General features: G+C 43.8%; 1 protein-coding gene across 1 annotated transcript; it reads right to left on the bottom strand.

Annotated features, from left to right (window-relative positions):
* Positions 1–8,654: 8,654 nt before the first annotated feature.
* Positions 8,655–13,701, bottom strand: LOC131260775 (cleavage and polyadenylation specificity factor subunit 1). Its single transcript, XM_058262593.1, has 5 exons — positions 13,533–13,701; positions 12,921–13,461; positions 12,604–12,854; positions 12,323–12,504; positions 8,655–12,150 (listed from the first exon to the last, which is right to left on the bottom strand). The coding sequence occupies exons 1-5, from the start codon at positions 13,699–13,701 to the stop codon at positions 8,974–8,976; spliced, it is 4,320 nt and encodes a 1,439-aa protein (XP_058118576.1). The 3' UTR covers positions 8,655–8,973.
* Between the last annotated feature and the right edge of the window lie 2,313 nt (positions 13,702–16,014).

Here is a 16,014-nt window from a genome sequence, read left to right on the forward strand (position 1 = left end):
ACTCTTGTCTGACTTTTCCCACATAATTACTTTCGCAACAGTTGTAAGCGATTGCCGATTTGCCTTCTCCTTATCTATCTTAAATACGTTTAGATTAAGCTCTCCCAAATCATCGAATCGATCGTACGAAGCGTTCGATCGTCTAGGCTATCGTTGCAATATTTCGTTTTAAGATCAGTTAAAGAATGTGCCGCTCTGTTGTGCAACTGTACGTAGCAATAGGAACGTGTGGAACCAGCAGGGAAATGCGGTGAACTAAACCAACCGATCAACAGTCGTCGATGGGAAATATGAGCTCAACTTCCCATCGTAGACTTTTCAACGGTTAGATAATCGGGAAAAGAATAAGAGAAAAAAAGAGTCGACCAAGTCGACCAAGTCGACCAAGAAAAACCCAGACCGAAACCCTCCACAACATTGAATCTTCACTTAACTGTGGTAATGCATTAAGTCAACGGAGTAACTGTTGTTAAGCTTAAATAACTATTTGTATCGTTTTTGTTGTGGTATTATGGTAGCCTTCCCCCAGTAAAAACAGGTAAAGCCTAGTAATAGTAATTACCCTACTAAGCGTAAGCCATCAGTTGAGCTGGCGATTTTACATCTTTAATCTCACTTATGTAGGTAGTTCTTCAAACCGGTGTATGGGTAGCTTCCCGGAGGAGCATAGTTAGTGGCGTAAGTCCAATCGGCGGAGCAAATCAATAATTAAATTCATGTGATTTAAGTGCCTTTTAAAAAGTAAGAATGTTTAGTACCGTTTTTTATATTGTTAAATATATCGACCGGTCGATGTAGGGTAAGCTACATGTAGGTGCAGCGTTTAATGGCCATCAGCCGTCTACCATGTTTCGGAATGAACTCACAGAAACCAGATACTGTCTTTTTGTGCAAGTAGTTTATCAATGAAGCACGTGTGTCAACGCCTTATATGTAACGTTAGAAATGTACAATAAATTAGAACTAAACTAACAAATGTGCGTGAGTCTTTTTTCTCTGTTCTGTCGTTTGATTCTATTTAAGGTTGATGGAATTGGTTGCATTGTATGAATCTTGATCATTCTAGGCGCCATGTTTGGCTTTGTTGATAACATACCTCAACTGACGGCGTACTACCCTCGACAACAATTGCTCAAAAAATGCAAGACTCGTTTCTTCTTTCAGTAGCTTTCGCAGAATTACATTGCAATTCACGCAATTGTGTCCTAATTTTATCTAAAATCTAAACCAGAAAGATATCGTTTTTTGAGAAATCAAAATCTGAGCAAAAAATGTACCTCAAACTACAAAACATGTGAATGGAAACTTTTTATCTCAAACATGTAAATGGAACCACATCGATAGCGAATTTCTGCGAAATCGAATATGTGGGAAACATATGAAAGGTATGTGACAATCGATAATATACTAAAGTATGCTCTAGTAATGAGAAAAACGGCTCCGACCAACCCCGGCAAATTTTAGAGCAGGCTCCGGAGCTGGTTCCGAACTAACGGCTCGGATCTCAAATGTTTCAGTTATTATTAAAATGCTAAGAAAGATAACACTCAATTGTATTTCTATCATCGTTACTGATCGCTTATTGAATTGAGATAATTCGATGCCTCTAGTAAGAACAATTTAGTAGAATTGAAGCAAGAAAATCTCAATAATGGAGCTGGCCAACTGAGGCCTCCCAGTCGTGGCTACACCATTTGTGAGTGGATGCACCTAAAAGTATGGAATGGGTGATACAAATGCCGTTGTGCGAACCGTTTGAATTGGATGTCTCGTTAAATTAACGATTATGGTTATACAGGATATGCAACATGAACTTGCATTAGTTTATGAAAAGTCGGCTACGCAATCAACCTGGGGATACGGTGCATTATTTTACAACTTTATAACAAACTCTCTTTATTATAGCCGCCGTTTCTAACTCTAGTCTAGTTTAACAGACTAGTTCATACAATTAAAGCTTCCAACGGAAATGCAACGGTTCAAATATCCGAACTTAATTGATGTGCCACCCTTTGGATAACGTTCAGGCACAAACGTGGTAAAATATGTCGAAGATGCGACGAGGACGGAGCCTCATTTAGCATTTGGGCTTTTACCGAATTTCCGAATTGAAAATGTAAAAACGCCAAATTCACTTAGGGTGCATAAAATACGTAACTAAAATAAGGGTGCATAAAATACGCATTACTATGTCAAAATTCAACCAAATTTATGGGCCGAGCTTACGCCCTAATGCATTAAATATTTCCCCATATTCTCCTATCTGTGTCGCGCTACCTATGGCGCGAGAGTTCTGCTGAAACTGAGCTAATTTTGTCGCGCCTCGTAGCGGGACGTCGCTTATCTATGTGGGGATCGATAAGGTTGGCGAAAAAGATTGACAATGCGCGGCGGAGCCTAGTCGGTCAAAGTGTTAGTCATCGTCTTCGGCAGAGGTCGGCAAAGTCCTGTTGGCAGGCCAGACTTTTAACCGGCCCGTGAGAAAATGTTAGTGCTTTATACAAAAAACCCATCTCAATTTTTATTTAATTTTTTTCCCAAGAATAAAGAACGAGGTTCTTGAATGACGTTCTTGAACGACATTAACTTTCCTTTACTTTGCATTTCAACTACGATTATAGAAATTAATTTAAAAAACAAAATTTAAATGTTGAAAAACATCAAAATTCAACGAATTTCACATGCTTTATCTTATACCACTTTTTTATGTAACTTTACTATTTAGAAAGCTAGTACTCCATTCAAAAGATTTTGGTACTACTTTGAAATCATCAAATCTTCGATTAAGGTATTCGGCCCGCACTGTTGGTTCATTTTTAATTACCTGGTCTTCTCTAGGAAATGTTTACCGACACCTGGTCTACGGACTTCCGAAAGTTTATCACACTGTTCTTATCAGAGCGACAAGATAAAGCTATTCCTCTATATTTCAGTTGTGTTTCTACCATCGTTGCTGCCTGTTCTTCCAATTGAGTCAATTTTACGCATTTACGATGGATACGTTCAATATTTTAGCGATATTGAAGCCAACAGATTCATCAGCTCTCGAAAGTGATTCTTTTACCCAACAACGGATGGGAATTTGTGATTTACTGGAGGAAGTGAGTTTTTATGAACGCAACGTGTATCGCGGTTCAACATTTCTTTGTTTCTTTCAGCTTCTCGACATAATTTTCGACTACTTGACCGTGTCGGACCTGAAAACTGTCTCGTTGGTGTGCGTCCAGTGGTCACGCTTGGCATTCTCTGGTCGCAGAATGGATCGCATCCGATGCATTGCATGTCCAAATTACACAGAAACAAATCCGCTAAAGGAAACTCAGCGACGGTATCGCCATATTCGGTTCAACGAAAGCGACCGAAAAGGCGAAACTGACTTGGAATGCATTCAGTTTTTGAAAAGGGTTAACAAATTTATTGTGAGTTTAGATGTGTCGAACTTAAAAGAACCTTCAGTAATCAAGCGCATCTTACTGGAGGTTCCAAATCTGAGGATCTTATCGATGCACAAAGGTACTGGTTCAATGCAGTTGCCGGTGTTTCAACAACTTTCCGACCTGCATACATCGTTTACCAATACGTCTATCAGCATGTTTGATATCTGCACCATCGCTCCAAATCTTCAGAGAATCAGCCTGGACTGTAATTCAGATTTCGCTCTTAAAGTGTACAGGCACTTCAGCCCTCAACTGAAATCGGTGAAAGTATATTATGGAAATAATTTTTATGCAGATTCGTTTTCTGAAATTACTTTTCCGGAGCTTTTGGACATTGAGTTATTTAACGCAGCTAATAAAGATGAAGGTTTAAGTACAAATTGCGCTTTCTTAGCTGGATCAAAACATCTGCAACGTGCAGCACTTCAATGTAAGGTAAATCAACCGATCGTAAACAGTTTGGTGCAAAATTGCCACAACATCATTTTCCTTCGCATCAGAGTGGACAAACTAGGAAGTGGTTCGTTTCAAGGATTGGCAAATCTAACAAAGCTTAAAGTAAGGTGGAAGAATGTTAAAACCATGAAAAAATTTACTTGTTCACAGTCACAATATGTTTTGCTTTTCTATTGCAGACCCTTGTACTGCTTGGCGATTTATATTACAACGTATTCGATCAATGTAAACCGATTCCCTCGTTGCAAGAGCTGGATTGTCGGGGCCTAAGGTTTCGTTGCGGATGGGAGTTCATCATAGCGTTACCAACAACGATGCCTCATCTTAGTAAGCTGATTCTAACATTGAAGTATTTAATGGACCCTCAATGTCTTCAATTTATCTGCAATCACTTCTTATCGCTCAAATGTTTAACGTTTTATTGTTGTTCAGAGGTGCGTTGGACGTTTTTTTTTACAAATTCAATATTTGATGAAACCATTTTGTTGTTGTGTTTCAGGTTCCTAATGAATGTTTTGAACATTTAGATCGGCTACCTAATCTTGTTGAGTTGAATTTAATTGGCATTCATCACATGGATGATTTCCTTCAAAATATTCCATCAAATAAAGTTAACGTACTCTCGTTTCGTGAATGCCGAGGGGTAAGAAAACAGCAGTAGACTACAAGATTTTACTGCGCTAACGTTCCTTTTCTTTTTCCATTTCAATGGGCTATGCGTTCTACATGCGGTTCTTGACATACCAGTCAACTGACGATGGCCTCCCATTGATTCCTCAAGTGTTTCCGTCGCTGCACAAGCTTAAAATCACCTCTTGTCGATCATTAACAAGGCGCATCGAAGACCTACGTGACCTGTTGCCACGGTGCAGTATAATTAATTTGATTATTAATAATAAGCATGGATTTTACCAAAACCCGTGGTAATTACTTTAGCCTTTAGCCTTAGAAAACCCTTTGATTAATAAAAAAAAAAGTTCGCATCATTCATGTATTTCGAGTTTTCACCTCGAAAAGAGTTCCATACACTTGTCTTCTTTCTGAAGAGAGTTACTGTGACCTACTTGCGGACGGTATACTCATAGATTACTATAATGGGTCGTAACTTTACCGTTGAAATGGGAAGTCAGACGCCAGGATAATAGTTTCAGCAGTATCCAATGTATCTAAATTCAGCAGCATCGACCAACCTGCAGATACAAGATGGAAACTCCATTTAAGATCTATCAATTGCCTAAATCCAGCGATTGCAGAGGATATACAAGACAGTTCCTCTCCCTGTTAGATATAAAAATGCTCAGGAAGGCTTTTGGCCCCATTTGTGAGAAGAGTCAATAGACGAGTCCATATAATGGCGAGTTCAATGAGATGTCCCGAAGAATCGACAAGGCTAGAACGTGTCTAAGCAGCCAGTAAATCTGACATACGGAATTGGACCAGTTTGGTGGGTGACCGTGAGTGATTTAGGTAGGAGATCCCTAAACTATTATAAAAAAGAAAAGAAAAAGGGTCGTAGCTTAGGGTCGGTCCTTGATAGCCGACACCCGCGACAAAGCTACGCTACCAATACAGTAGTCGTGGTGGGTCACCCCAGCGAATCGACTGATGGATATTGTTGTGGAGACGCAGCTTCATCATCCACTGGAAGCTACAACGCACGCAGCCATCCTTCCACTCCCGGGAGCTGCCTCATCCGTACCGTATTCGTCCATCTTCCACGCGCAAATCATTTTAAAGTGTACTTGTCTAAACGTTAACATATAGATAATAAAGTACTTTTTAAGTGTATCATAAGACACAACAGATATAACACAACAATTGAATGTGCAAAGCGGTTGAGGTATTCTTGAAGGAGTAAGAAGTCGGAAGGAGAGGATATGGGAAGGAATAATTTTACATCGTCAGCATACAGCAAGTGCCCGTTATTAGGCACCATACCAAACACCCTCGCTGATCTCCAGCAGGTTGCAAGTGAGGATGTCACGGGGGGTAAGAGCAAGACCCGTAGGGCTAGAGGCCGCCGACAGAACCTGGCCAACGAAAACCGCTTGGAAAGTGCGTGGCGAAAAGTTTACAGAAGCCTTGAGGAGAGAAAGCGGTCTCTGCGGTGAGAGATATGGAATGGGAAATGCGGGAAGAACCGCGCCGGATGCCGGATGTTAAAGTACCCCCAAACAAGAAAACACATCGAGAGAATTAAATTGTTTCTAGAAGTATTCCTTCCATCCTTTTCACCATTGTCCACATGGGAAAGTAAAATCGAAATAACAAACATTTATTATTGACATGAAATTTTGTAATAATAAACTACTAAAAATATCGCGAATAATGAAAACCATCTTAACACAAACAATAAATAATAACATGGTATCCTTTTTTTGAAAAATTAACTTCATATCAATAATTGTAACGTCCCTTTTTTTAAATTGAAGACATTTCTGGCGTTCAAAAAAGTGCTCGAATCAAATTTTTTGATAACGCGCTGCGTTGTCATTCCCATACAAAACGAAAAAACTCACCATTTCTGGGTTGAATACTTGACGCGGTATAAGAACCTCTGGATCGGTAGAGCTTGAGATACTACGGCAACCGCAGTCTGTGTGACGTGCTCGATTGACTGCGTGTAACGCGGCCTTCAGTCTGTCAAAGTTTAAAGTAACGAAAAACGCGACGTCCAGAAGGTTCTTCCCACTATTCCTACAGAACGAAATCGTATGATACTGTTACTCTATATTTCAGTTGTGTTTCTGCCATCGTTGCTGCCTTTTCTTTCAGTTGAGTCAATTCTACGCATTTACGATGGATACGTTCAATATTTTAGCGATTTTGAAGCCAAAAGATTCATCAGCTCTCGAAATGGATTCTTTTACCAACCAACGGATGGGAATTTGTGATTTACCAGAAGAAGTGAGTTTTGATGAATGACACGTGTGTTGCGGTTCAACATCCTTTTGGTTTTTTTTAGCTCCTCGAAATAATGTTCGACTACTTGGACGTATCCGACCTCAAAAATGCATCTTTGGTGTGTCGTCAGTGGTCACGCTTGGCATTTTTTGGTCGCAGAATGGATCGCGTCTGGCTGAACGTAGATAACTGGTACAAAAGACCACACAGAACAAGTCAGCGACAGTTTCGCCATATTATGCTCGGCAAAACCTATAGAATCGATGGGACATTCATTACATGTTTGCAAAGTATCAAAAACTTTGTAGTGAGTTTAGACGGTTCGAAGATAAAAAGACTCTGGGAACTCGAGCACATTCTACAGGAGCTTCCAAAGTTGAAGGCTATAACGTTGCAAAGTGGTTACGGTTCAAAGCAATTCCCGGTGTTTCAACAACTTTCTGAATTGATTATAATGGGTGTTATGTCAAACACATTCAAAACGGTTGATATCTGCAGCATCGCTCCAAACCTGCAGAAAATCGTCATGGATTGCGATTCAGAATATGCTCTGAAAGTATACAGGCACTTCGGCCATCAACTGAAATCAATGGAAGTATATTTTGGATCTTCCGATGGTACCTTCGTACTTCCGTTTTCTGAAATAGTTTTTCCGGAACTACGAGACATTACTATCTACTGGCTTGGTGCGAGTGACGGCATAAATAGCGCGTTCTTAGCTGGATCAAAACATCTTCACCGTGCTTCACTTCACTGTGACGTTAGTCAACCGATGTTGAACTGTTTGATGGAAAATTGTCCGGAAATTACTTTCCTTGCGATCTATTCGCAGAAGATCGAATCATTTTCGCTGATGTCAAATCTGACTAAGTTGAAGGTAAGTTTAAAGACAGATGAAACCATTCTAAAAAGCCTGTTGAAAGTCACCATATGTTTCGCTCTTTTCTTGCAGACACTTCATTTGTATGGCACTCGTTATGATAACGTGTTTGAGAAATGTAAACCGATTCCCTCATTGCAAGAACTCGAGTGTCAATATTTCGAAAGGGATTTGAACACATTGGAGTTCTTCGAAGGATTACCAACGATAATGCCAAATATCAACAAGCTGATTCTGAAAATGGATTATTTAGACGATAACTGCCTTCAATTTATCTGCAATAACTTCATATCGCTCAGATGTTTAGAGATAATATTTAGATTTGCGGTACGTTACACTTGTTATATTCTTGTTTTTTCAACTTCGCAATCTTATTTAAAATGGAGAATGTTGTATTAACAAGTTGATTCATGTGTTACTGTTTTCCAGATTCCTAATGAATGTTTGCGGTATTTGGATCGTCTACCTAATCTTGTTCAATTGAAATTGTTTAATTTTTCCGATAATTTGTTTCAAAGTATTCCATCAAACAAAATCAATGAACTATCCATAGCATCCAAGACGGTAAGGAAACGACCATCGACTTCAAGATTGAACTATGCTAATGTTACTTTTCTCTTTTTATTTCAATTGGATATGCGTTCTACTTCCGGTTCATGGTATACCAGCTTAATGACAACCAACTCTTACTGATTCCTGAAGTGTTTCCGTCGCTCCACAAACTTAAAATCTATCATCTTGCATCTATAACAAATGCGGCCATGGATAAACTACGTTCCGCATTGCCAGGGTGCATGATCATTTGGAGCCCCTTTTATCACAAATTTTAATATTTTGATACTTTTGGTGCTTTATAGCAAAAACACACGTGAAAATGTTTTTATTAACATTCATGTCCTCTACTCAATATTTTTATCTAAATCCAAGTAAATACATCGTCATCATGTTACCACCATTCGAGTCATGATCTTCGGCAGTTCCATGATGTTCGGTTATTGTCTTCGGCGACGGGTCTTCATCGAAACGAATTTGCTTAACTGATGCTAAACGTATGATAATTATACTCCAATAAAGTTAATCATGACAATTGAACACACCAACACGGTTTAAGATTGTAGAAGTTGTCTGAGAATTGAATCACACCGTAAACCAACCCTGTTACCCCTGCACCCTTTCTCACATGGTTAAATAATAAAATTACAATTATTTTAGTTTAAATGTGTACCATTGTGTAATTCATCCAGCTCACGTGTTACTGTCCGTGCATGCAACTCACATGCACAGGCAACTGCCTGCTCAGAACGCATGCGTCACGTGTTCGATCTCCATCAGGTCGGCGCAGATCTCCTCGATGCGCGTGCCGATTTTCTTGGCCACCTCGAGCTTCTCGTTCGCCGGCAGCTCCAGAAAGCTCCACACCAGATCGCCGTCCACCACGCAGCGGCTCGGGTTGATGGGCAGTTTACGCGTCTGCTTTATCGTCCGGTACGCCTTCGGATTGAGGCCGCAGGTGTGCGGCGAGTGCGTGAGCAGTACGTTCTGCAGCATGAACAGCCGGCGGTAGGTTTTCTCCGGCAGCGGGAGCACGAACCCGAAGCCACCGTCCAGCGTCGCGAAGTACGTCGTGTGCTTGTTGTCGTAGTTGAGCGTACGCTTCATGACGTCCGACTCGTGGAAGTCGCACTGCACGCGAAACATGGCGTTGATCTGCTGGCCGAGATGGTAGTCGCTCTTGCGCAGCAACCGCTGGCCACCGAACGATTCGCGCGACTCCGGTTGGTGCATGTAGGTGATCAGATTGCACTGGTCGTCCGACACGAGGAAGCCCAGGTTCGCGTTGTCCACCACGTACTCCACCTGGTAGACGTTGAGCGGATGGTAGTCGCGCGACACGAGCGACAGCGTCCGGTACTCCTCCTGGTAGCGCAGCAAACTGACCGACTTGTACACGTCCGCCACGAGGATGAGCGACTTGATCGACACCATCTGGTGCACGAAGATGTTCGTATCGATGAACGCCACCCCGACCAGATCGTCGTCCTTCATCTGCCACAGGTACACCTTCTGGCCAACGGCACCCACGAGCAGGCCGCAAACGTGCGCGATCGCCGACACTGGGCCCTTCTGCTCCTTGATGATCACCTCCTTGAACTTGTGCTTCGTGAGCGGTTTACCCGGTTCCGGCACCACCTCGATGATGTCGTACAGTAGCAGCCGGCCGCGGGATGTAATGTCCTCGCTGTAGTTAAAGTTCGTCCCCACGGCAATGTACTCCTTCAGCCCGGAGCGGGCCCCCTCGTACGAGAGGCTCACGTTCTTCAGTGCGATCACGTGCTCCCACTCCTCGAGATTGATCGACGTGTCCGGGACCGTCTCCCAAGCGGTCGGGTTGACGAGTACCACCGAGAACCGGTGGCCCATCGGGTAGAGGAACCGCTCGCCCTTGTTCTCCTCCGTCAGCTCTTTGTCCTCGCCGTTGAACCGATAGTACTTGTTGCAGATCTCCTCCGTGTCCATCACCACGCAGTACACCTTGTTCTCCCGGTGGTACACGATCTGCTTGGGCGAACTGCGCAGTGGGATCTTGCGCACCGGCCACACCGAGTCGTACGACAGGTAGGTCGGGAAGATGGAGATTTTCAGCTCGTACTGCTCGTCGAAGTAGAGGAATCCGCTCGGGCAGTTGACGTTGTTAAACGGTGCGAACGCTTTCATGACCGTGCGCGCGTACAACCGGTGCGTGCGCAGCTCCCCGTGGCCCGTGAGGAACAGAAAGTACGGTTTCTCGCCGCACACCGCCACGCCAGCGTAACCGGCCACGTTGCCGAAGTACCGTAGCATGGAGATGTTTTCGTACAGGACCTTGGTCGAGCGCAGCTGCTCGTCCCCGTCCGCCTGCTCCGGATCGACCGCGCCGGCTAACCGCGCCGGAACGGTACGGAACACCGGACAGGTGACGCTCGTCGGGACGCGCTTGAAGCGCAACTTAAGGTGCCCTTTGGCGTAGCGAAACACACGATAGATCAGCAGGTCGTGCTCGAGCCGGATGAACAGAAGGGGCCGCGAACCGTAGCTCCCGAGGGCCACCATCAGAATCTCCTTCGGCAGCAGCGACGCGGTCACGCCGAATGTCGACCCAAACGCACTGGATGCTTCCTCCTGCGAGGTGCCCTTGCCGAGCGGCAGCGGGACGAATTCCATCGAATCCGACAGCACCTTGTTCCCGTTGCCCACGTTGGTGATCAAGTAGACGAGCTTGAGATCGGGCATGGAGTAGATCTCGAGCGTGCCGTTCTCGCGCGCCGCAAACAACCAGTAGGTCGGTTTCACCTGGTGCATGTACTTCATCCAGAAGTCGGCATTACCGCCGCCCTTGCTCGCGATCGCCATGTCCGCCATCGAGGTCATCTTGAACGACCGGCCCGACTCACCGTACAGCAGGTCCTCCTCGTCTTCGATCTTCATGTGCGGTTCCGGTTTCATCGAGCCAAAACCGCTCGAGTACGCGGAGTACGCGCCACTTCCCTTCCCGCTCAGATCGTACACGTCATCCAGCTTCTTGGTGAACAGCCCCGAAACATCCCGGTAGGCGCTGATTGCCAGCACGGCCGGCGACGGGCTGATCGTGTTCTTGTTCACCGCCAACCGGGGCGTGCCCTTCCCTTCGCGCAGGGCCAGCGTAATGACGCGTCCCTCCGACGAGCGCACGCACACGTACGGATCGACAATCGAAACCGACGCCAGCGGGCAGCCGAGATCGATCGGAATGTTTTGCAGCAACCGCGTCCCCTGCAGCAGCCGAATCGATTTCGTCGTCACCTGCACGATGAACCGATTCGTGCCGATGTTGCCCACGTGAATCGTTGGCACGTTCGTGGCGAACCCGGTGTTCTCGATCTCGTTAATCTCCTCGCCCGTCTGCAGAACCATCGTGGCGTTTTCCTGCGACAGTATCATGAACGCATGCGTCGAGATCCCTTCCTCCGGCTTCCGGCCAGCCGCCTCATCGAACACCGTCCACACGTCCAGACACCCGGACAGCCCGAACGCCGTTATTACCTGCGGCTTGATCGAGCTCTGCAGCACGCACAGGGCTCCATTCTTCCCGTGGCCACTCGACGTCACCACCTCGACGTCCAGCTTGTTCGGGACAAACTGTACCTCCGTCTGTTCTTCCAGATCCTCCTCGCAAACGCGCTCCCCGATGGCCATGTGTGCGATCGGGCCAATGTTCAGCACGCTGTCGCACACCTCGAAGATGTAGCTCGTCAGCTGCACGGACGTCTTATAGCCACTGCCGTACACCTCCAGCTCTTCCTCCTCAAGCCGAGGTCGCTTCGGTTCCTTCTCGACCGTTCCGGTCGTGTCGTCGATCGTTATCACGAGACTTTCGTCCTTTTCCTTGAACCGTAACAGCAGCGAGTTGCCCAGGCGGGACCCCAGAAAGAGGTACTCATCTTCGCAAACGCATATCTGGAACGGAATTTGTATTTGTAAATTGAAAAACAATGTAACTGCATTGCTGATTGCCTTATGATTATTAACTTTTTAACATTTTAAAATCAACCTTCAAATTAGTGAAGAAGTGTAAAAGATATGCATCTTCTCTAATTTTTTGTCTTGATTACGGGTTCCGGTTACTTACACAACTCGTGAGCACACTCGCTGCTGCTTTACTGAAGTGGAAGTTTCTCACACTTCGCATGGAATCGGCACAAAGCGTCAGCACGTACAGCTCGCCACCTTTCAGGGAGAGGACCAGCTTTTCCGTCTCGATGAAGCAAACCTGCGCAGCATCCAGACTAATCCGTACGCCATCCTGAGGTTCTGTTTTGTGGACGAGGAAAAACAGGGAATGGATAAAAGTGATTAATTAACATTTCAAGAACCAAAGAAAAGAATCTATTGGATGTGGTGGGAACTTACTCAACGGAAAACTTGTGCTATGGTCTGCGCTGCTGTTCAAACTCACGCCGTACGGTGGGACACTCTGGTTGAGGTAAATGAGCGAATTAACGCACATGATTAGACATCCTCCGATCGGTTTATTGATCGGTATTGCCTGCAGGCAGTCGAACGGTAAACTATTAACCGTCCATATCACCGGGTGGACCCGCTGTTGGATGTTGAGTGACAGTGCCACCATCGTGCAGGTATCAGAGCGTACAGCAATTCGACTAAAAGCCGGTGACATTATGTTAGTAAAGTAAACGAACATTACACCCCAGCTCACTCTAACTTACCCCGGGAAAGTTCGCACCGGTTCGTAAAGAATCAGCAACGTCGGTTCGTAGTATCCGTGAAGAAACTGAACGTCGATAACGTTATCAATTTTCTCATCCAAATCCTTCAACTCAATGACGTACGACGCCAAGATGGGTGTTTTCGCCACCAGCTGCGTGGGAGCCTTTTTGATCGGCTTCACATCCTGCAACTCGATCTCGTCCAGTGAGCTGTCCTTTCGGAATGGCAGCACCACCAGCTTGCGGCCGTATACCAGCATCACTGCACACCGATTGTCCGGATCCACGCGTACCATCGGAATGTGGTAGTGACCCGTCCATCCGCCCTTAATGTCCTCATCCTCGAAGTAGTGCAATGACAGCGTTTTGAGATCGAAGTTATCCGGATCGAACTGCACCACGGACAGCTTGGCGTCCGGGAAGCTGATGAGCAGGGCGTCCCGCTGCGAACCGGCCAGCGAAACGGATTGCATGGACTTGATGTTACCGGACAGGCGGTACGATGCCATACATTCGAGTTTCATGTTTGGCGGCCGGGAAGCTGAAACATATTCCATAAACCGTAAAACGTAAACACGCTTTTCCATGAACACCAAAGAGGCCGTTTCTTACCCGTGTATTTGTCCCTCGTAGCCGGATCAGCGTCCGGGATGACCCGGTACACCTTGAGCACGTTAGCGCCGCCGGTAACGAGAGATTTTTCATTGTGATTGAAGAAATGGCATGTCAATGAAAACTCCACCGCCGTCGCTTCGTGCGATTGTTTGCACAATGAAAACATGGTAGCTCACAACAGGCTGCAATTTAACACTGCTGTCTCCAGAATCGCTGGATTATTGCATCGATAGGTGCTGTAATTGTACACGCTAGTTAAGTGTAAGCACGAGTAAAGTGTTTAAACCAAATAAAACAAACTCCTTCGTATTAACAAAACAAATGCTCTGAAACTAGTGTTGGCAGAACGGGATTCAGAAGATTCAAAGATTCGATCGCTTGGTGGATTCGACAGAATTGGATCCCACTTGAAGGATTTGGATCAGATTTGATTCCCTTAAGTTTTTAAACAGATTTGCTTTCTTTGGAACTCAATTTGATTCAATGTTGACTTAATCCTAATCTATTTAAATTTGATGTGGCTCGCTTCAGTCACGAGGAGAGTTTAATCAGTCACGTAACGAGTCGACGTAGAGACAATCAGCCTTAGCCTTGTTGTATGAATTTACTGAGATGAAGGCTGCCTGATTTTTTGTTTTGTTACATAAATCATTCAATTAATTCAATAAATGATAGGCATTTTCGGCAACAGACATATTTAGAGATCCGGAGCACAGAATGATATTGAGTCGAAATATTTGAGTCCCCTTCAGGGATTTGATATTCCCATCACTACTCGGCACCCTTGCGCGCCGGTTATTAGATAACCCCTGCAGCAACGGTTTATTTACTCTCGATGGAGTTTGCTGTCAAATATTACAACTGGTCACAATTGGTCACCTGGATGACAAAAATATAAACGAGTGCAACACGTGTTTCATTGCGAAAAAAACCGTTGAAAGTTTGATTGATTATACCCACCAAAATACAACATGGAATAATATTCTTAACACAGATTTTGAACCAATATAATTATTTTGAACCGACAATCCTAATGTTTTTTTCAAGTGAGAAACGGCTAATTTCACATGGCTTTGGATCACAAGCATAAAAAATGAACCATGAATTCTGAACTTATTAAAATTTTCAATTTATTATTACATTTAGTGGATATTTTTATTAATACCTATTTAAATACAGCATCAGGTTGAATGAGACTGGTAGATTGGTTAACCCCACACGCCGCTCATCTTAATCGGCGAACAAAACCAAGCCAAACCTATACTTACCAAAACGATATGCAAATAGGACAGTAAGGAAATAAATCCCGGACATGTTGCCTTCCCATCCTATCCTATCCTACCCTCCCGGTGTGATATTCGATTCTATTCCAATCAACCAAGCACGCCGCACACCTGTTATTCAGAACCCCGCGAAACGAAACCCGGACAATAAAAAGAACCAGTAGAAAACCAGTTTTCGATTAGCAGCAATTCGGTTGCCATTTGAAGATATAGATATATATTAAAAAATTCTTTCATACCTAACGATACCGTTTACAATATGCAGTGTATATACAAGTAATCCAATACATAAACATTTGCACGTAAAATAATAGGAAAGATAGGATATAATAATGATAATAAAAATATTTAAAAAAATAGAAATAACTATCATTTACATGCTTCCCACACACGTAATTCCGCTTAACGGCTAGTAGTGATGGTAGAATGGAAAACAAATTTCTTAGTTAACTATTGGCTAGAATGTGTTTGTTTGCTTGTAGTGTCATAATATAGTTTACGCAACTCTGTTCGGTTTCGATTCATTCGTCTTGTGGGTTTTCTATATTTTATCATATTTTAATATATATAATATAATCGTATCGCTTCATATGTTTTAAAGAGAACTTAAGCTACTCCTTAGAAGAAAACAAAAACGCCCGTCCACATATAGTTGATATTTCGATTATTCTATAATAGTTTCCATTCCGCTGGCAAATATAATAACCCTTCTTTCACCTACAACGTATGGTGTGTGCTAAGGAAATGAATCAATTTTTAATTGCTTCGTCTCTTGCGTGTTTCGATAGTCTCTAATTCGGCACAAAATAGTGCACCATACATCCATTAAGGACCAATAAGAAGAGAAAGTGGAAGAGAGAGAGAGCGAACTATCTTGTTTAACTAAATGTGTAAAATAAATATAAATATGTGACTCCTAAAACAGAGCCAGCCAATAATGAGAAGTGGAAAAGATAGTGCATAGTAACAGGGTTGTAACATTAAATAATTTCAGCGGCATCCACCATTCGTTGCTGCCGGTTAAAAGCCCAAAGTAATTTTGAAATCTGTTCCAGAACATAAAATACCAACGATTGAAAGTAAAATAAAACATGTACGTGTACGCTAATTAAGCCGTTCGCGTTTCCGTGGTTGCGCATGGAATAAACATTTTAAATTGTTATGTTTCTTTTCTCATTTTTGTCGCCCGAGCCGCA

Source organism: Anopheles coustani, chromosome 3 (genome assembly GCF_943734705.1).
Source record: "Anopheles coustani chromosome 3, idAnoCousDA_361_x.2, whole genome shotgun sequence".
Lineage (NCBI taxonomy): Eukaryota > Metazoa > Arthropoda > Insecta > Diptera > Culicidae > Anopheles > Anopheles coustani.